This window comes from Corvus cornix, chromosome 27, assembly GCF_000738735.6.
Source record: "Corvus cornix cornix isolate S_Up_H32 chromosome 27, ASM73873v5, whole genome shotgun sequence".
Classification (NCBI taxonomy): Eukaryota; Metazoa; Chordata; class Aves; order Passeriformes; family Corvidae; genus Corvus; species Corvus cornix.
In genome coordinates, this window is record NC_046355.1 from 4,102,979 (window position 1) to 4,120,216 (window position 17,238).

Consider the following 17,238-nt stretch of genomic DNA (forward strand, 5'->3'; position numbering starts at 1 on the left):
CCCAAAAGCTGATAACCACAATGCTGAGGTGTCCCCAGAGCTGGTGGCCACAGTGGTGACAGATCCTTGGAGCTGGTGGCTGTGGAGATGGTACCCACTGTGCCATGTCCCTGAGGCTGGTGGTTACAGTGTGGTGACCCCAGAGCGGTGGCCATGATGAGGTGTCCCTGGAGGTGGTGACAGGTTCCTGGAGGGCCCCCAGGGTGGTGGCCACAGCTGGCTCTCCCTGGGGTTGGTGGCCATACTGAGGTCTCACCAGAGTTCATGGCCATGAAGTGTACCAGGCCACAGTGAGATGTCCCCAGCAGTGGTGGCCACAATGGGCCGTCCCCAGAGCTGGTGTCCCCCCACCAGGACCAGGAGTCACTACCTTCACCCTGCAACACCGGTGACAAGGCACTGCCACCCCCTCCCTGGGGAAATTCTGGGGACAACCCCCCTGGTGGGGATGGCCCACGGCTTCACCCTCCCCTCCTGCAGCCCCACAGGGACCAGGCCTGTGTCCCCAGACCTCCCCACAGTGAAGTCACCTCCCCCCATCTTTCCCCTCCCCCCCCAAACACAACCCCCCAGTTTCATTCATTCCCGTTTTGGTCTTTTTTTGTTCTCTTTTATTCTCTTTTTTTGGAAAGGGGCTGGGCTGGGGGGGTTTCACTCCTTTTCCACACTTTGAGGCCATGGCCCCCCCGGCTTCTCCAGGAACCACAATGCAGGACGGGGGGGTGGCAACAACAGGGAGGGAGGCAACTTTTTGTCCATTTTCTCCTCTTTTCTTTTTTTTTTTTTCCTTTTTTTCCCCTTTTTTAGTAAGGTACCAACTAGTCCTAGGGAGGCCTGGCCTGGCTGGGCAGCGAGGAAAATAAAAAAACCCCAAAATTTGGGGGAAGGGGGAGAAAAAAGGAGGGGCTAAGTGTATAAGAGGCGTATTTACACAGTATTAACATGCTGACAAAAAAGGTTACAATATTGATATCGTACAACATCGAGGGGGGAAATAATGGGGCGGTAAAAAATAAGGGGATGGGGGGGTAAAAATAATAGAGGGGGTAAAAAATAACAGGGGGGATTAAAAATTAATAAAAGGTAAATAAAACACCCTGAAAAAAAAACAAAAAACCCCAAAGAAACGCTGAGTTAAGGCTTAAAAAGTGTATAAAAAATAACACAGTTAATATCCAAAATGAACCAAAAAGTACAGAATATAGATGAGTTTGGGGGGAGTGCCCCCCCCGGCTCTATACAGGGGGTATGTACACGCAGGCACAAGGCAAAGCAGGGGGACCCCCGAACCCCCCAAAACTGGGGCTGCGGAATGGGGGGTCTGGCCCCAGGGGGACGCGGCTCTGCCCGCGGCTTCGCCCCTGAAAGCGACCCCAAAAGAACACAAAAAAACCCCAAAATATTTAAAAATCAACCCCAAATGGAGGCGCTTGGGCCCAGAGTCTGTGGGGGGGGGGGGGATGGGATTTCCCCCCTCCCCCAGCTGCGTTTTGCTCCATCCACGGTTCGTTTTTGGGGTGAATTTCTGGTTTTTAGCAGCACCAAGTTCTAGGCCAATAAATATATATATATATATATATTTGTATCCAAAAATGGGGGAGGTGGGGCCTGGTGGGGGGGGACACCCCCACCCCTACTGCCCCCCCCCAAAGAAACCAAACCGCAGAGATTCAAAGTGCTCTGAAACCGTCTTTGGATGTCACCAAACCTGCGGGAACCAGGCAGGAGCACGGCCCGGGCACGGCCCGCGGCGCTGGGGGTAACCTCCTCCTCCTCCTCCTCCTCCTCGTGCTGGGGGGGTCCTGTCCCCCTCCCCACCTAGATGAGGGAGATCCGTACGGGAATGCCGGGCGACTCCGTCCGCTGCGGCGAGTGCTGGCTGACCAGGTGCTCCACCACCGTGTGTTTGGACATGTGCTTCATCAGATAGGTCTCCTGTGGGGGGATACAGGGGTGAGCGGGGGCCCGGGGGAGCTGGGGGCAGGTTTGGGGGCATCCCCAGTGCTCACCGAGGTGTAGGCACGGCCACACATGCTGCAGCAATAGGCCTTGGCATGCTTGATGGCGTGTGCAGACAGGTGGATCTGCAGCGAGGCCGAGTCCGTGTACGCCCGGTAGCAGTTGGGGCACTTGTAGGGCTTGTCCTTGTTGTGCTGGCGCTGGTGGGACTGGGGGGACACAGGGAGTCAGGGGGGGACTATGGTGACCCTGTGCCCCTTTGCCCTGGGATCCCCCACACTGACCTGGAGGTTGGAGAGCTGGGTGAAGGCCTTCTCACAGCCGGGGTGCGGGCACTTGTAGGGTCTGTCGCCGGTGTGGATTCTGGGGACACACACGTGGGTCATTGTCACCTCCCTTCCACCAGCAGGGACAGTGCTGGTCCCACCCACGGGGTCACATTGGAGTGGAGGGTCACAATAGACACAGCGACATCAGTGCCCCAGGAGGTGACAGGGGAGAAGGGGGAGACATGGGGCTGAGAGATGGGGGTTGGGAGAGGATGGAAGTGCTGGAGACTGTGAAGGTGGTTGGGATGATGAGTGTGGAGGAGATGGACTGGCCTGCATGGACAGATGACCACGGTGGGGTCACTGAAGATGGCAGGTGCATGGGGGCACGGTGGGGATGAAGAAAGTGGTGGGAACAAGCACAGTGGGGAGGGCTGAGCACGGTTGAGGCAATAAAGGTGATGGAGATGGTAAACGTGGTCAGAAAGAAGCTGGTGGAGACAATGGAAGTAGTGGAGACTACGAAGGTGGGGGACAATGAAGGCTGTGGGTGGTGGAGATGATGAGCGTGGTGGAGCCCATGGACGTGCTGAAAATGATGAGCGTGGAGGGGATGGACGGTGTGGCGGGGATGATAAAGGCAATGGGGACATCCAGTGTGGGGGGAATGGATGAGCATCGTGGGAGTGATGAGTGTGGTGGAGCCTGTGAAGGTGCTGGAGATGATGGGGGATGATGATGAAGGGGATGAAGACGGCAGCAGGACCAACAAGCAGAGCAGGGCCATAAAGGATGTCAGGAGAGATGGTGGGTGTGGGGTGCCCGCCTGTCCCCCTCCCTGGCCAGTGGGAACAAGTGTCCCCAGCCCCTCGGCGGGGCCCTCACCGGGTGTGCTGCTGGAGGTGGGAGAGCTGGCGGAAGGACTTCTCACAGTAGGAGCAGTGGTAGGGTTTGACGCCCAGGTGGATGCGCAGGTGCTGGGCCAGGTAGGAGGCGTTGGCGAAGGACTTGGAGCAGTGGGGGCACTTGTGGGGCTTGGCCTCTGTGTGTGACTTGGAGTGGATCTGCATCTCCGACTTGGTGAAGAACGTCAAGGGGCAGACCTTACACCTGGAGGGTGTGGGGGAGAACCCCGCAGGGACCGGGCTGGGGTGGGGGGGCTCCCCGCCATCGCCCCGGCCCCCACAGTGGGCGGGGGTGTGCCTACCTGTATGTCTTCCCCTCTTTGGCCGTCTCTCCTGAGGCCAGGATGGGGTAGGGCACCACCAGCACCGGCGGCCCCGAAGGATTTTCCGCCTTGATCTTTTTGCGGCCCCGCTCAGCCTTGGGTGCTCCCAGCAAGCCATGGCCCTGGATTGTCTTGATGGAGTCGAGGAGGGGGGGGCTGGTGATTCCTGAGATTAGGGTGGGTGAGGAGGCGATGAGGCGGCTCTGGCTGGTGGAGGTGGGGGTCGAGGGCGTGGTGGTCCCCGTTCCCGGGCTGGACTCCGAGGTGCTGACGGCCGGTGCGCGGGACGCCAGCCCCAACCCTAGCGGGCAGCATGGCAGAGTATTAGTTCTGAGGGGACCCACATCCCCCTCTGCCCCCAGACTGGCGGGACCAGCAGCGGTACCTGTGGCAGGACCTGTCACAGTACCTGTGACGGTGCTGGTGGCTGGCCGGGCATGCAGGGCCACGTCGGGCTGGGGCACGGCCTGGGGGTGCAGCCCCGGCACCTGCTGCAGCTTTGGCAGGGACATGATGGACTGGCTGCTCTCGGCGGGCGACGGGGGCACCAGGAGGGGCTGCTGGGAGGCCACCGAGGTGGGGGGCAGGTGCGGGGGGCGGATCTTCTCCGCCATCAACTGCTCCTTGATTTTGTTGATCAGGACCAGGTTGTCCAGCTGAGGGGGGAGAAGGCAGAGAGGTGGGTGAGGGCAGAGGAACCAGGACCCTCGGGACCCCCAGCCTCCCCCTTGGTGTTCTCCACATCCATTCATCCTCCCTCCTCCCAAAATCCCAGTGCAGGGGTCCTACCTGGCTGGGCATGGCGGGGGGGGGCGGCCAGAAGTAGGGGTTGTTGAAGCGAGGCTCCGCCATCCTGGGGAGAGAGGGGGGTGGTTATGGAGCATCACTGGCTGCCACACGGCCCCCCCTGCCCTTCCACCTCAAACCCCCAAAACCAACCATCATTCCCCCAAAAAGCAAGACCCAGACTCTGAGCAAAGGCAGGGAGCAGGTGGGGGGGGGGGGGGCGGGCAGGGCTGGGGAATCCCCCAAGCATCTTCCCAGATGAAAACTCCTGTAGGATTAGGGGGACACAAAGCACCTGCCTGCCTCCAAGACCACAAAACACTGGTGAGTGTGCTAGGACACAATTTGGAAAAGGAGGAAGCTGAAATTTGGGGAAAACCCCCAAATCTCCCAAGCTCTGGAAGTATTTCTCCCATCCAGGAGGGATTAGAGGTGGATGGGACGCTGCCATGGGAGAGGGCAAGCACAGCAGCAAATCAAACCCAACCCCAATCCCAGCTGAATCCCCCCCAAAATACGCCTCCAAAGCCAAGTGAAGCTCCTGTGACACCCAGGAGCAGCTCAGCAGGGTTCAGGAATCAGCAGGGCTGGGAGATTTATGGAGATGCTTAAAGGCACTGGGGAAATTAATTCTAAATCCATCTTTGGGTAATGGGAAACAGCTGGAATGGGGCAGCAAGAAGATGATCCCAGCAGAACGGCCCAGCATGACCAGGCATCACCATCCTGGCAAATCCCATTATAGGGGCATGAGGGTAAGCATCTATGGAACCCCGACAGGATGTATGGGAGGGGGCCCCCAGGAGTTCTGCCTCCAAAATAAACCAGGCCATGGCCAGGATTCCAGGAGAAACTAGAGCGATGCCTCCAGCAAAGTGCATCCCCAAAAGCTTTGGGGGTGGCAGGATTTGGGGGCGATGAGCCTTCCTCCTCTTCCTCCTCACACTCGCTGCCTCAGGTTTCAAACACACCCTGAGCTCCCCAGTGGCAGGTGGGCAGCACACAGAGAAAGGGGATCCTGGTCCCACCAGAATGTAGCATCCCAACAGCTACCCCAGCCTGAAGAAGTTGTGGGATGGACCGTCCCCATTCTGGGGAGGAAGGAACCACCTGCCCCTTGCGCTACAGAGCAGCCTGGCACAGGACGAGGTGTGTTCCAGGGTATCGAGGAATGGGAGCAATTTCCCATGGCAGACCTCAATGCCACAGCCTGTTCAGGACACCACCCAGACATCGGCTTCGGGAATTCCCCTTCCCAGTCTTGAACCACTCCAGGTCACCTCCCGGCTGCTCAAGCACCAAATTTCAGGGTTTTGAAGTGAGAGCAGGGCCAGATCCCAATGGCATGGGCAGAGGCAAAGTCCCTCTGCGTGCCACAGAACAGGAATTCACTGGGGATGTTAAATGCACCTTCCCATGCACGGACGCAGCCACTGCCAGCTATTCTGTGTAATTATATATGTACCCACAGGCCGCCCACGGCGTGCATTTACCCACTGGCTACGTGTGTGTGTGTGTGTGTGTATATATATACACACATATATAAGATCCCTTGGGCTGATGGGCACGGGATGAGGGACGCCGGTGCCAACATGAGGGGCTGGACACTGGGAACCAGGGACAAATGCAGAGCTGGCAGCAGGGAGCCCCCTGTGATGGAGGCAGGCAGGGAGCAGGAGCTCAGGCAGGAGGGCTCTGAGTCCCCTCGGCACGATCAAGCACCCCGGCTGCGATCCCCCACCCTGGAGCAGCCGTGGGAAAACAGGAAACCGGAGCTATGATTAGAAAAGGGTTTTTTGGAGCTGCTCCCCCATCTCAGCAGGTGCCCCGTGACCTCTGTCCTTCCCATCCATCCATCTGTCCATCCCTCTCCCTGTCCCGATAGCACACCGGGCTCCAATGGAGCCAGCAGCAGCACCCAGACGGATCAAAACCACCAGCGTGGCCCCCGAACCATCACCGGAACACGGCACCAACCCCTACACCAGTCCCAGGATCCTTCCTGCAAAGCTGGAAAGGGCTGGAAAGGCACAAAGGGTATTTTGGGGAGAAAAGCATAAATATCACGTGTTTCCCCACCCCCACCCGAGGAGGGCTTACTAAAGAAATGAGAAATTATTTGTAAAACCACCACACTCGGAGCTGGATGAACAAGAGGGAAGAAATGGTCGGCGTTGCCAAAATAATTCTAAAAATCCCTGTTCCTGTCCCGATTTAATTTTACAAATTGTGCGGTGTTTCGTCGGGAGCGGCGTCCCCTTCTCTGGGGCTGGGGAACGGAGTGGGAGAGGTAAGAAAGCAGATGGAAAAAAAAAAAAAATATATATATATATAAAAACTCCCTTTTTCTCTATTCTCAACTAACTATGAAAAATGGAAGCTGACATGCAGCAAAGGTGGAAAAAAAAGAAAATCCATTAAAATGGAAATTATGAAGGGTAGGGAATGCTGCGGCGCGTCTCCCCCCGGCTCTGCAGGGCACAGGGGGCTGGTAAGGCTCTCTGTGCCCCCCCAGTTTTTGTCTGGGCACGGGAAACTCCCCTTGGGTAACATCTCCAGTGGCGTGGGGTCCTGTGGTCCAAACCATGGCAGGAAGAGCCCCTGACATCCTCTGCAGGCACCAGATTTGGGTGCCGAGGGGTGCCGAAGGTTATCCCCAGGGACAAGGTGGGTGCCCAAGCATGGTGGAGACCCAAGCAGCCCAGCCAGAGGAGAGGGATGTGGGAAGAGCAAGCAGGAAGATGCACAGAGCCCCAAAACCATGGGCTGAACCCCAAATTCCCCAGAACAGCGCGGTACCCGGCATCACCGCTCAACCAGGCCACAGGGGGAAGCAGCAGCACCCTAAAAAGAGACCAAAAGCCTCCTCGCCTCCACACCCACAGGGAGAAAAGAGCAGGAGAAGCCAGCAAGCCAGGGCTGGGGGTGGCGAGGGGAGAGCGGGGGCGGCGGCAGCAAGGGGGCGGCGGTGCCGGGGCCAAGGGGTCGGCGGTGGTTGGTACTCACAGGGTGGCCTCTGGAGCCAGGTGGGCGCAGCTGCCTGGGGAGACGTGTCGCTGAGGCTCCAGATTGATGGGAGGTAGATGATGGCACGGGTGGGCACGAGCTCACTAGAGCCTTCCAACTTCCTACCCAACTGCCGCTAAGTCAAGCTACAGTTCTCTAGGGAACGCCTCTACCTTGGCAGCCCTCTCTGTCTCGCCTTCGCTGAAATAAAAAGAAACAAGAGATTTCTTTTCACGGCACCGCCGAGAGAAAAGGGGCAGCTCCCAGGGACCGGTGAGCGACCACCGACCTGGTACAGCCGGAAAGTGGGGGGTCTGGGAGGCGAGGGGAGGGATTTGGGGTAACCAGAGCAGCACTTGGTGGCTAAACATGTCCTCGACCAAGCGAGACACCGAGTTTGGCGTCCCCAAGTATCCCAGCAAGAGCATCAGGGCAGAGCTCCCACCCCCCCGTGCCAAGCGGCGAGTGCAGGAAAGCCGGCGGCGGCCAGAGACGGCGCGGTGGGCAAGAACCAAGCGCAGGGATGGATGTCCCCTGCGCCTTCCCCCACCCAAATCCCAGCACGTCCTTCCCGACACAGGCCAGACCAGGGATGGTGACGCTGGCCTGGGCATGTCCCTGGGCCAGGGAACCCAGCTCTGCCTTGCACCATGCCTCAGTTTCCCCCCCCAAGACACAAGGCCACGGCCCCCGTCCCCTCTTAAGAACAGGTTTCCCTGGGGTTCACCTGGAGCAGGAGGAGTTTTGGAGGGATAGCAAGTGCCCATCCACAAAACCTGCGTCCCAAAGCCACCAGGGTGGGAATCGGCATCTAGCACCATCCTGGGGGAATGCGCATCCCTCCCTGCCCAGACTGTCCTCGTCCGGGCAGGATTCACCCCAAAGCAGAGGGGCAGAAGGCAGGCACGGCTGGGAAACAGGAACGCCGGGCGAGCCTCCTGTGGCTCGGGGAGGGGGTGGCCCGCACACCACAAGAATTCACCCAAGATGGAACCAATTAAACCCCCGGCTTCCGCCCCCCGAAGGGCCCTGGGCTGGGGCTTCTCCTTCTGCATTTCCAGCAAAATCAACCCAAAATGAGCCCCCAGCCTGGACGGAGGGTCCCTGTGCAGGAAAAGGGGTGCGCGGGGCAGGGTGAGGAGCCAAGCACCAGTGGCAAGCGGGAGGGGACGCAAAGCCACGCTGGAGATCCCCGCGGGGTCCCCAGATCAGGGGTGAAGGGGGGACCAGGGTGGCAATGCTCCCAAAAGACGGGGGCCAAGGCAGTGTGACCCCAAATCCACAGTTCGGGTCCTGTGACCCAGAAGAGGAGACACAGGGACAGCCCACAGGGAGACCCAGAGCCCACAGGGTGACGCACCAGACGCAGGGCACACGTGCCCCACAAAACATGCCACTCCCCAGCCTGGGGGGGTCCTGCTCCCCCAGACCCCAAACACACCCATCCCCCAAGAGAGACCAGCCAGGCACCCTGCAAGGCAAAGGCAGCACCGCAAACCAGCCTGGGGGCAAATGCCCACCCCCAGCAGCACGGGGGGGGTCACCCATGTGTGACAGCACGCAGGGAAACCGAGGCACGGGCAGGGGATCGCCCTGAGGAGGGAGCGAGCGCACCGGATCCAACATGCACTTGTCATGACATCGCGCCCAATGACCAAAAATCCACATTTTTAAGGGAACAAGCAGAAGGTGGGGGGGTTGAGGGTGAACATTATTATTTTATGCATATTAAGGCACATTTCTTAAAAGGGAAATATCAAGGGGTCACACATATGCTGGGAGTCGGGTCCCCTCCCTGCGGAGGGGGCAGGTAGGGAGTCCCTCACACCCCCCAAATACCCCAAAAAAACACCATGCCCCCGCTTATATATAAATATCTATATCGGTACATAATACCTGGATTCTGGTGTGCATACGTACATTATTTTTATCAGCACACACACAATTACATGCATGCACATCATTAAGCTAGACGCTATTTTAAGATGTAAATATATAAAAGCAGGGATTTTTTTTTTTTCCCAGTGATCCCCTCAATCCAGCCATCATGCCCACCTCTGCGAGTACTGGCGTTGCTTCCCCTTATCCGCGTCCATCTCCAGCTCTAGCTGAGACCGGGTGCTGCACGTGGGGCGTTTTTCTACGGGGGGACAAGGAGGAGGACAACTTCACACACCCCGAACCCCCCGCCAGCCCCCGGCGCGCGAGATCCCACAGCGGAGGAACAAAAGCGAAGCGGCTCCGACCTACCCGACCCGTGGGAACGTGGGGTTTTGCCTGAAAATAGAGAGAAAACAACAACAAAAAAAAAAAAAAAGGAAAAAAAAATAAAAAAAAAAAGTGGGTTTTTTTTATAGCCCCGTTCACCCCCAAGCTGTTGGGAAAGCTGAGGGATGGGGAGCTGGCTGGAAAATTGGGGTGAAATCCATCCCCTCGCCCTGGACCCTCCGCCTCTCGGCAAATCGCACGCCGTGAGGGACTTAAAAAACTTTTTTACCTCTCTGCTAAAATATCACTTTATAATCTCAAAGGCCTCAGGCTCGAAGCCGCTCTCACCCGCTCCATCCTCCCTGCATTAAAAAACCCAGCTGCTATCCGAAGGACCGCAGGCTTGGGGGGAAAAAATAACCCAACAAGGAGCATCCTCCAACCTTGAAGGAAGAAAAAGAAATCAAAATCATCAAAATTCATCATTCCTGGGTTCAAATCCATCGCTGTGGCCACACCGGCTCTAAGCTCCCCCCCAGGCCCCCCGATGTGGCTGGGAGATTATGGATGTATAAATAGTATATGGCTAAATATATGTTGGAGAGGGACAGACAGACCTCTGGGACACGGCCACGGAAATTTGGGTCCCTCGCTAAAGCTGCCGCATTCCTGCCAAAAACGCCATGAAAAAAATATCTCCCCCCTCCATTAGACCTTCCAGCCAGCGAGACCACTTTTCTAGACAAAACCAGTTAATGCAGAAAACAGCGAGGAAAAGGAGGAAAAGAGGAAGGAGAAAAGGAATTAAAATGGTGAAAATTATAATAAGGGTGATTATGATGATGGTAATGATAATATTCAGCCCCTGTGCTGCTTCTGCCACCCCCTGTAAGCAAAAAAAGTCAGAAAAAAGCCATGAATGCATAAAAAAAAGCAAACCCCCCCCCCCCCCAAACATGCAACATCCACAAAAATAGGTACGTTCGGCTGCAATTAACTTTTCCATTAGACCATCCAGAGGGAGAGAAAAAGGGAAAATCCTGGTAAATGGGTATTTTCCTCGATGTCCTCCCCCCCCCTTTCCCCCCTTTTTTCTCCCTCTTTTCCTTCTTCTTCCTGCTTGGAGGGGGGGGTGATGGAATAATGATGATAATAATGAAAAAAAGAGGTGGAAAAAGGCGAAGTTGGTTAAGTGAAGTTGAAATCCTCAACCTGGGAGGGGATTTGCGGGGGGGGAGGTTTGCCAGACAAAAAGGCCGGGGGATGGGGATGGAAGGGGGGGGTTTGGGGAAGGGGGGGTGGCCCGGCTGGGTGCTCCCCCCACCCCCCCTCCATCCGCCGCCTCTCCCACATTCTCAGACGTTTTTATTAAAATTCGCAGACAAAAGGCAAACAAAAATGGCAGCCCCGGCTTATTTTTAAAACGCTAGGACGGGGACGCCATGTTCTGCAGGGCTGAGGGGAGGGGGAAGGGGGGGGTGAGGGGGAAAAAAGGAGGGAAATTTTTTTTTAAAATTGATTTAGATGAAAAATGAATAAAAAGCAGCGCGGGGGTGGGGGGGGGAGTGTCTGAAGGCCCCCCCTTCCCCGCTCGCCCCCGGGGTGAGGGGGGTTTCGGGGGGTTTTGAGGTGTTTTGGAGAGGGGAAGGGGGGGTGGAAAGGGAGGGATGAGGGATATAAAAAAAAAATAAAGCGAGGGGGGGAAGGTAAAAAAAAAAAGACACTTCCTATACCGACAGCCATGGTGCCCCGCCGTCCCGCCGGCTCCGCCGCACGGAGGAAGATGGAGCCCCGCGCCGCCCCCCCGCCGCCGCCCCCGCCCCCGGCCCGCCCGGCCCCGCCGCCGCCACCGCCCGCCCAGGGACGGGCTGGGCTGGGGCACCCCGGCCCGAAGGGGCTCCCCGGGGCCCGCAGCCCCCGAAACCGCCGCAGCCCCAGGAGAGCGCCCCAAAGCTGCGCAGCTCCCGGTTCCCTCAGCCCCCGGAGGACTCCCCGGTGTCCGCAGCCCCGCAAGCCTTCTTGGCCCCCCAGACCCCGTCTGGCCCCCAAGCCCCCTCAGCTGCCCGTTTCCCGCAGCCCCGTCAGGGCTCCCCAAACCTCCGCAGCCCCCGGTTCCCTCAGCCCCGGGAGGGCTCCCCACTGTCCGCAGCCTCTCAAGCCCCCTTGGTCCCCCAAGCTTCCTCAGTGTTCTCAGCCTCCCAAATCTCCCCAGCCCCTGGTTCCCTCAGGCTCGGGAGGGCTCCTCAGTGTCCACAGCCCCCCAGACCTCCTCAGCCCCATCAGGGCTCCTCAGTTCCCTCAGCCTCCAAAACCTCCTCAGTTCGCCGGTCCCCTCGGCCCCGGCAGGGCTCCCCAAACCTCCTTACCCCCCAAACCTCCTCAGCACCCCAAACCCCCTCAGCCCTGACAAGGCTCCCTGGTTCCCTCAGGCCCCCAAATCTCCTCAGCCCCTCTGGTTCCCTCAGCTGCCACAGGTCTCCTCACCCTGCAGATCCCATCAGTTCTCAGCCTGCCCCGCTCCCTCAGTATCCCCAGCCCGCACAAATTTCCACAGTACCCTCAAATCTCCTCAGCCCGCTCAAATCTCAGCCCATTTAGTTCACCTCAGTACCCCCAAAATCTCCACAGAGACCCATTTCCCCTCAGCCCACACAAAGTTCTCAAAGCCCTGGATCCCCTCAGTTCTCTGACCCTGCCAAGTCTCAGATCCCTCAAACCTCAACCCCCTAGTTCCCTCACTGCCTCCAGGACCTCTCAGTGTCCTCACCTCCCCAAATCTCCTCAGAACCCCCCAAAATCTCCTTAGTGCCTCCAAATCTCCTCAGCCCCCCAGTTCCTCTTAGCCCACCCAAAGATCTTCAAGCCCCCAGATCCCCCAGACCTCAGTTCCACTCAGATCCCCCCAAATCTCCTCTGATCCTCCAGATCCCTTCAGTTCGGTCCATTCTCCTCATCCTCCTCCAACCCCCCTAAATCTCCTCATCCCCCAGTTCCCTCAGCACCTCCAGGACTCCTCAATGTCCCCACCTCCCCAGACCTCCTCAGACCACCCCAAAATCTCCTCAGGCCCCACAAATCTCTTAAGACTCCTCAAAATCTGCTCAGACCCCCCAAAATCTCCACAGAACCCCAGTTCGCTCAGCCCCCTCCAGGTCTCCTCCCCTCCCCTAAAACTCTTTCACCCAATTCCCCTCAGCCCCCTCCAAAAACCCCTCATGCTCCCAATTCCTCTCAGCCCCCCCCAAGCTGTCACCCCTCCATTTCCCCTCAACCCACACAAAGCTCCTCAGAACTCCTGAGTCTCTTCAGCCCCCTTGGTTTTTCTCAGCCCCCCCCCAGTTCTCCTTAACCCCACTGAACTCCCTTAGCCCCCCAAATCTCCTCAGCCCCCCAGTTCCCCTCAGTTCTCCCCCCAGTTCCCCTCAGCCCCTCTCTCTGCCTCTGACACCCTCAGCCCCTTTGTGAGACTCCACAGCCCCCTCAGGGACACCCCCAGTCCTTCTTGTACCTCCTCACCCCCCTGAGGATCCCCCCATTTCCCAGGGGGTCTCCAGCCCCTCTCAGGTTATCCCCCTGATCTCAGAGTCCCCCCAGCTCCTCTGTGGGTCTCTTGCAGCCCCCCAAATCCACAGACACCACCCAAAGGGGAATGAAAAGCAGGGGCAAATCCCGCCAATTCCCCTCCTCCTTTTCCTAGGTTCAGGGGAATGACCCGTGGAGCTTCCGAGTTTCCACTTTAAAAATTGTTTTTTAAAAAACCCACAAAATTAGGGATCTTTTTCATGTTTTCCCAAAATGTTCTGTCAGAGGAGGATGGAGAGAAGAGGGATATCCTGAAAGGAAATGGCACCTCCAAGAGAGGTGGGAAAATGGGAAGGGATGGGATGGGCACCCAAGAGGTCTCCACCACAGAGTGGACATCACTCTGCAGCTACCCGGGGCGTCGGAAGCCCCTGGAACAGGTCCTGGCCACAGCAATGGAGCTGGGATGGAGGCACCATCCCCTGTGGGGACCTCTGGGCCTGTCCCTGGCCCTCCCCACATTCCCACTGCTCTGTCAGCCCTCCATCTGGGATCCCCCATCACCCAGCACTTGCCCATCCTGGAAGGTCCCCAGATCCATTAATTATCCATGACTCAACCAAGAACCTGAGCCAGCAGCTCCAAAACTCCCTTTTTATCTGATTTTTGGATGTTGACACCCAGAAGTTGCCACCCAGCATCAGCGTCACCCCAAAATGGAACACCGGGAGAGCCTGGATCCCCCTGGAGCTTTCCGAGTTGTTCTAACGTCCGAGTTCCCGCTGGCTGGGTTAATTTCCATCGGGGCTTTCACTTCTGCTGTGGGATTTTTTCCCCCTGTGATTAAGAAACCAGTGGTTTTAAACCTTGGCACCAATTTAGGCATTTTCTGATTTTTTTGCGGGGGGAATGGAGTTAACCAATCCCAAATCTGCATTGGGAGGAGACGGTGTGGGTCACTGCTGAGCTTGTGGGGTCCACCAAGGATTGGTGAACATCTCCTGGGATTTTCCTTGTTGGGACTGGCTGGGATAAGTGACACTCCGGGCTTTTTTTCTGACCCTACTTTGGGTGGATTAATCTTGGGTGTGGGAAAGGGGCCCCTTTCCTGGGAAGGTGGTTGGTATGCAGGGGAAAAAAAAAAACAACAAAACCCATGCCCAGCTCCATCCCGGGCTGGAAAATGAAGGAAATTAGCTCTTGCCTGCTGAAAAAATATGATTCCAAGGCTGGTTTTGCTCCCGGGATAGATCCAACCGCGATTAAAAGGAACGGAAGGCAGGACTGGAGGGAAATCATGCCGGAATCACCACCACAGGGTTTCAGCAAAGCCACGGGGCTGTTAGACCTGTGCAAAGCAGCAGATCCTTCCCATTCCAGCAGCACCAGGAAGCCAGATCCATCCAGGACCTCCAGTTGACTCAGCAGAGAAAAGGAGATTTTTATGGATGGCAAACTGGGATTTTCCAGTGAGAAATGTGGTCCCTGAGTGGTGACACTGGGATCCCCACGAACTTTTCCAGTGTTCCAAAGCCTCTGTCCTGGATCATGGCACACTTGGAAGGGAATTCCTTGGGAAACACCTTCGTCCCACCCACCCACTTCTTTCCTTCCCCAAATATCCCTTGTTTTCCGTAAAAAATGGTTGAAAGCACCTACCAGAGTGGGCTCCCCTGGGATGGGTGGGCACACCAGGCATTGGGGATGCCAGTATTCCTAGTGTCAGCTATCCAGATGAGTGAAAATCTTCATTCCAGGCTTCTTGGCATTAGCAACCCCAAAAAGTAGGTTTTTCTCCTTGGATTGGCAGCAGTGGGGAGTACAAAGGGCACTGTCTGATGCTGGTGTGAAGCAAACATGGAGGTTTTGGGGTGCTTAGTAAATGCTGGAAAAAAAATCCCCTGAGGTGCCAGAATTTCCCCTGTCCCTGCAAAGGGGAGAGCCCTTGGGCTCTAATTAGGTAACGAGTTAATTAGGATTAATTAGTTACTGTTTGCAAAGCACTGCGGAGATGAGACATGGTGTGGGGCAGCTTCCTGCCTCCTCTATGGAGGAGTGCGGGATCCTCCTTAGGAAGGGGGTCCATAAACAAAGTTGGGATTAACCCCAGTGGGATGGTGTGCTCCAGGAGCAGGCGGGATGCTCCCGGCATTCCAGCAAGGGGAAGAGCCATGCCAGGATGGAAACACACATGCCAAGAGCCGAGCGGGCATGTCCCGGCGTGCCCATCCCGCCAGCGGCGAGGGGGAACATTCCAGCACTGCGGCTCCTCGGGGCCTCCCTCCCTTCCCGCCAGCATTCCCGGCACACGCAGCACACGTGGGGAGGAGACAGGTTTTCCCTGCCCGCCGGCTTTGCCGGATCACCCACACTTCTCGCCACATCGTGGAATCCTCCAGCCTGCTGGAACCGCAGCAGGGAAGGGCTGTGTATCCCATAAAAAGATCAGGAATCAAGGCATGGTGGAGCCCCCCCCCCCCAGCTCACACAGGGTTTACCAGGAGGTAACAAAGCCAATTTACTAATTAACTGGGATTAATTTCCCTGTTTGCCCAAACCACCCTGTGGTTTCCCTTCGTTGCCCAATGATCTGCCGGGATGAGTGTTGGCAGTGCTGGCTGAGCGCCACAGGCTCCAGTGGGATGATGTTCTCCATTGCCCCAAATTCCTGGAAATTTCAGCCAAATGCTTAGGATACAATTAAAGAACCCATTAACTACATGGGATGGGATCCCCTAGCCCTGAATCTGGATCTGGGGTGAAAAAAGGATTTTTCCTTCTTTCCATGGTCATTTGATATCATTCCAGTCGTTCCTCAGTCCCCAGAGGGTCCCAGAGGGGAGACATGACCTGAATTCCTAAAGCAGGAAAGCAAGCAGGAAAAAAAACAAATCCATGTGGGCTTGTTATTTTTTTTTTAGCTGTTTCCAAGCTTTTGGGGCCTAGCAGGAAGAGGAACAGAGCGGGTGGTTATTCCCTGGAAGGAGATGGGGATAGCTGGGAGATGGGGTGTACCTGAGTTTGGGGGGAGGAAAGGGGGTGTCAGCAGTGGGAGTGGGGTGATCCAGCGGTGAAAGCCAAGGAGCTTGCTCCTGTTGGCTCCTGGCCAGACAGTCATGCCTCTTCCCAAACATGCAGCTCAACTTTCCCTCAGGAACTGTGTCCCCTTCCTCACTGCCCCCTCCATCCTCCAGCTCTCCTTACCCCCACCCCAGGGGTTCCTCCTTTGTCTCTCTGGTCCCTCAAGGCGGGAGCAAAGGATCCCTGGGGATCCCAGGGGGTGGACACCTCGTTATGAGTGCTGCCACTGGTCCTAGCTGGTCCTGACTGTGGATCATGATGGCAGGCATCATAATGACACAGGAGGTGCCTGGCACCCAAAACTCCTCTCTGTGATTTTGGCTAAATCGGTAGTTTTGGGGGGAAAGTGGTGTTTTCTCAACAATGGGTTTGTCAGTGTCACCTGTGGGGTCATGTGGCTCTGGTCACTGATGGGTGCAGAAAACCAGGATGAAGAGAAGGATGGAGGCGTGGGAGTACAGGGGAAGGAAGGATAGACAGGATGGATAAACAAATGGAGAGACAGAGGGATTAAGGGCTGGACAAGGGAAATGTATGGGATGAGAGAGCAAGGGATGGATGGATGGATGGATGGATGGATGGATGGATGGATGGATGGATGGGTGGGTGAAGAGATGAGAGTCCGGGGGATGGACAAATGGACAGATGAAGGTATTAAGGACTGGATGGGGAGATGGGTGGACAGGGTAACAAGCAGATGTGGAGGGATGGACGGAGGGACAGAGGGATGGACAGAGAGACAGGACAGACAAATGGATGGCTAGAGAGATTAAGGTCTAGAAGGGGAGAAGGTTGGACAGCGGACCGAGAGATGGGTGGAAGGATGGATGGACAGAGGACAGACAGACAGATGGAGAGATGGGAGGACAGAGGGACAGAAAGATGGATGGACAAATGGATGGACAAAGGGCTGGACAGTGAGATGGCTGGATGGAGGAGAAAGGAATGGACGGCGGGACAGACAGGGACAGAAAAAGGGCCTGAGGTCAGGATGGGGAAGGGTCAGTGCCCGGCTGTCCGGACAGACGGATGGGACAAGGCTGGCGAGGCCGTGGCCCCTTTAAGAGCCCCCCCGCGCGCGGGCGATGGTACGCGCCGGTGAGGCCGCGCCGCGCGGGGGACAATGGGGTGGGGGCGGGCCCACTGTGGGCGCGGGGGGGGCGGGCAGGAAGTGCCGCG

The 17,238-nt window shown here is 57.0% G+C and overlaps 1 protein-coding gene across 6 annotated transcripts; it reads right to left on the minus strand.

The window, feature by feature from the left end:
* Positions 1–587: 587 nt before the first annotated feature.
* ZNF362 (zinc finger protein 362) lies at positions 588–11,256 on the minus strand. 6 transcript variants are annotated; one of them, XM_039565835.1, is made up of 10 exons: positions 11,190–11,256; positions 9,499–9,525; positions 9,304–9,388; positions 4,246–4,309; positions 3,866–4,112; positions 3,436–3,757; positions 3,114–3,338; positions 2,244–2,322; positions 2,010–2,168; positions 588–1,935 (listed from the first exon to the last, which is right to left on the minus strand). In XM_039565835.1, the coding sequence occupies exons 1-10, from the start codon at positions 11,197–11,199 to the stop codon at positions 1,819–1,821; spliced, it is 1,335 nt and encodes a 444-aa protein (XP_039421769.1). In that variant the 5' UTR covers positions 11,200–11,256; the 3' UTR covers positions 588–1,818. The 6 variants fall into 6 exon arrangements, with proteins under 6 accessions (XP_039421769.1, XP_039421773.1, XP_039421770.1 ...); XM_039565839.1 differs by lacking the exon at positions 9,499–9,525 and adding an exon at positions 7,249–7,449 and having other exon boundaries at positions 11,190–11,249; XM_039565840.1 differs by having other exon boundaries at positions 1,831–1,935; positions 3,114–3,304.
* Between the last annotated feature and the right edge of the window lie 5,982 nt (positions 11,257–17,238).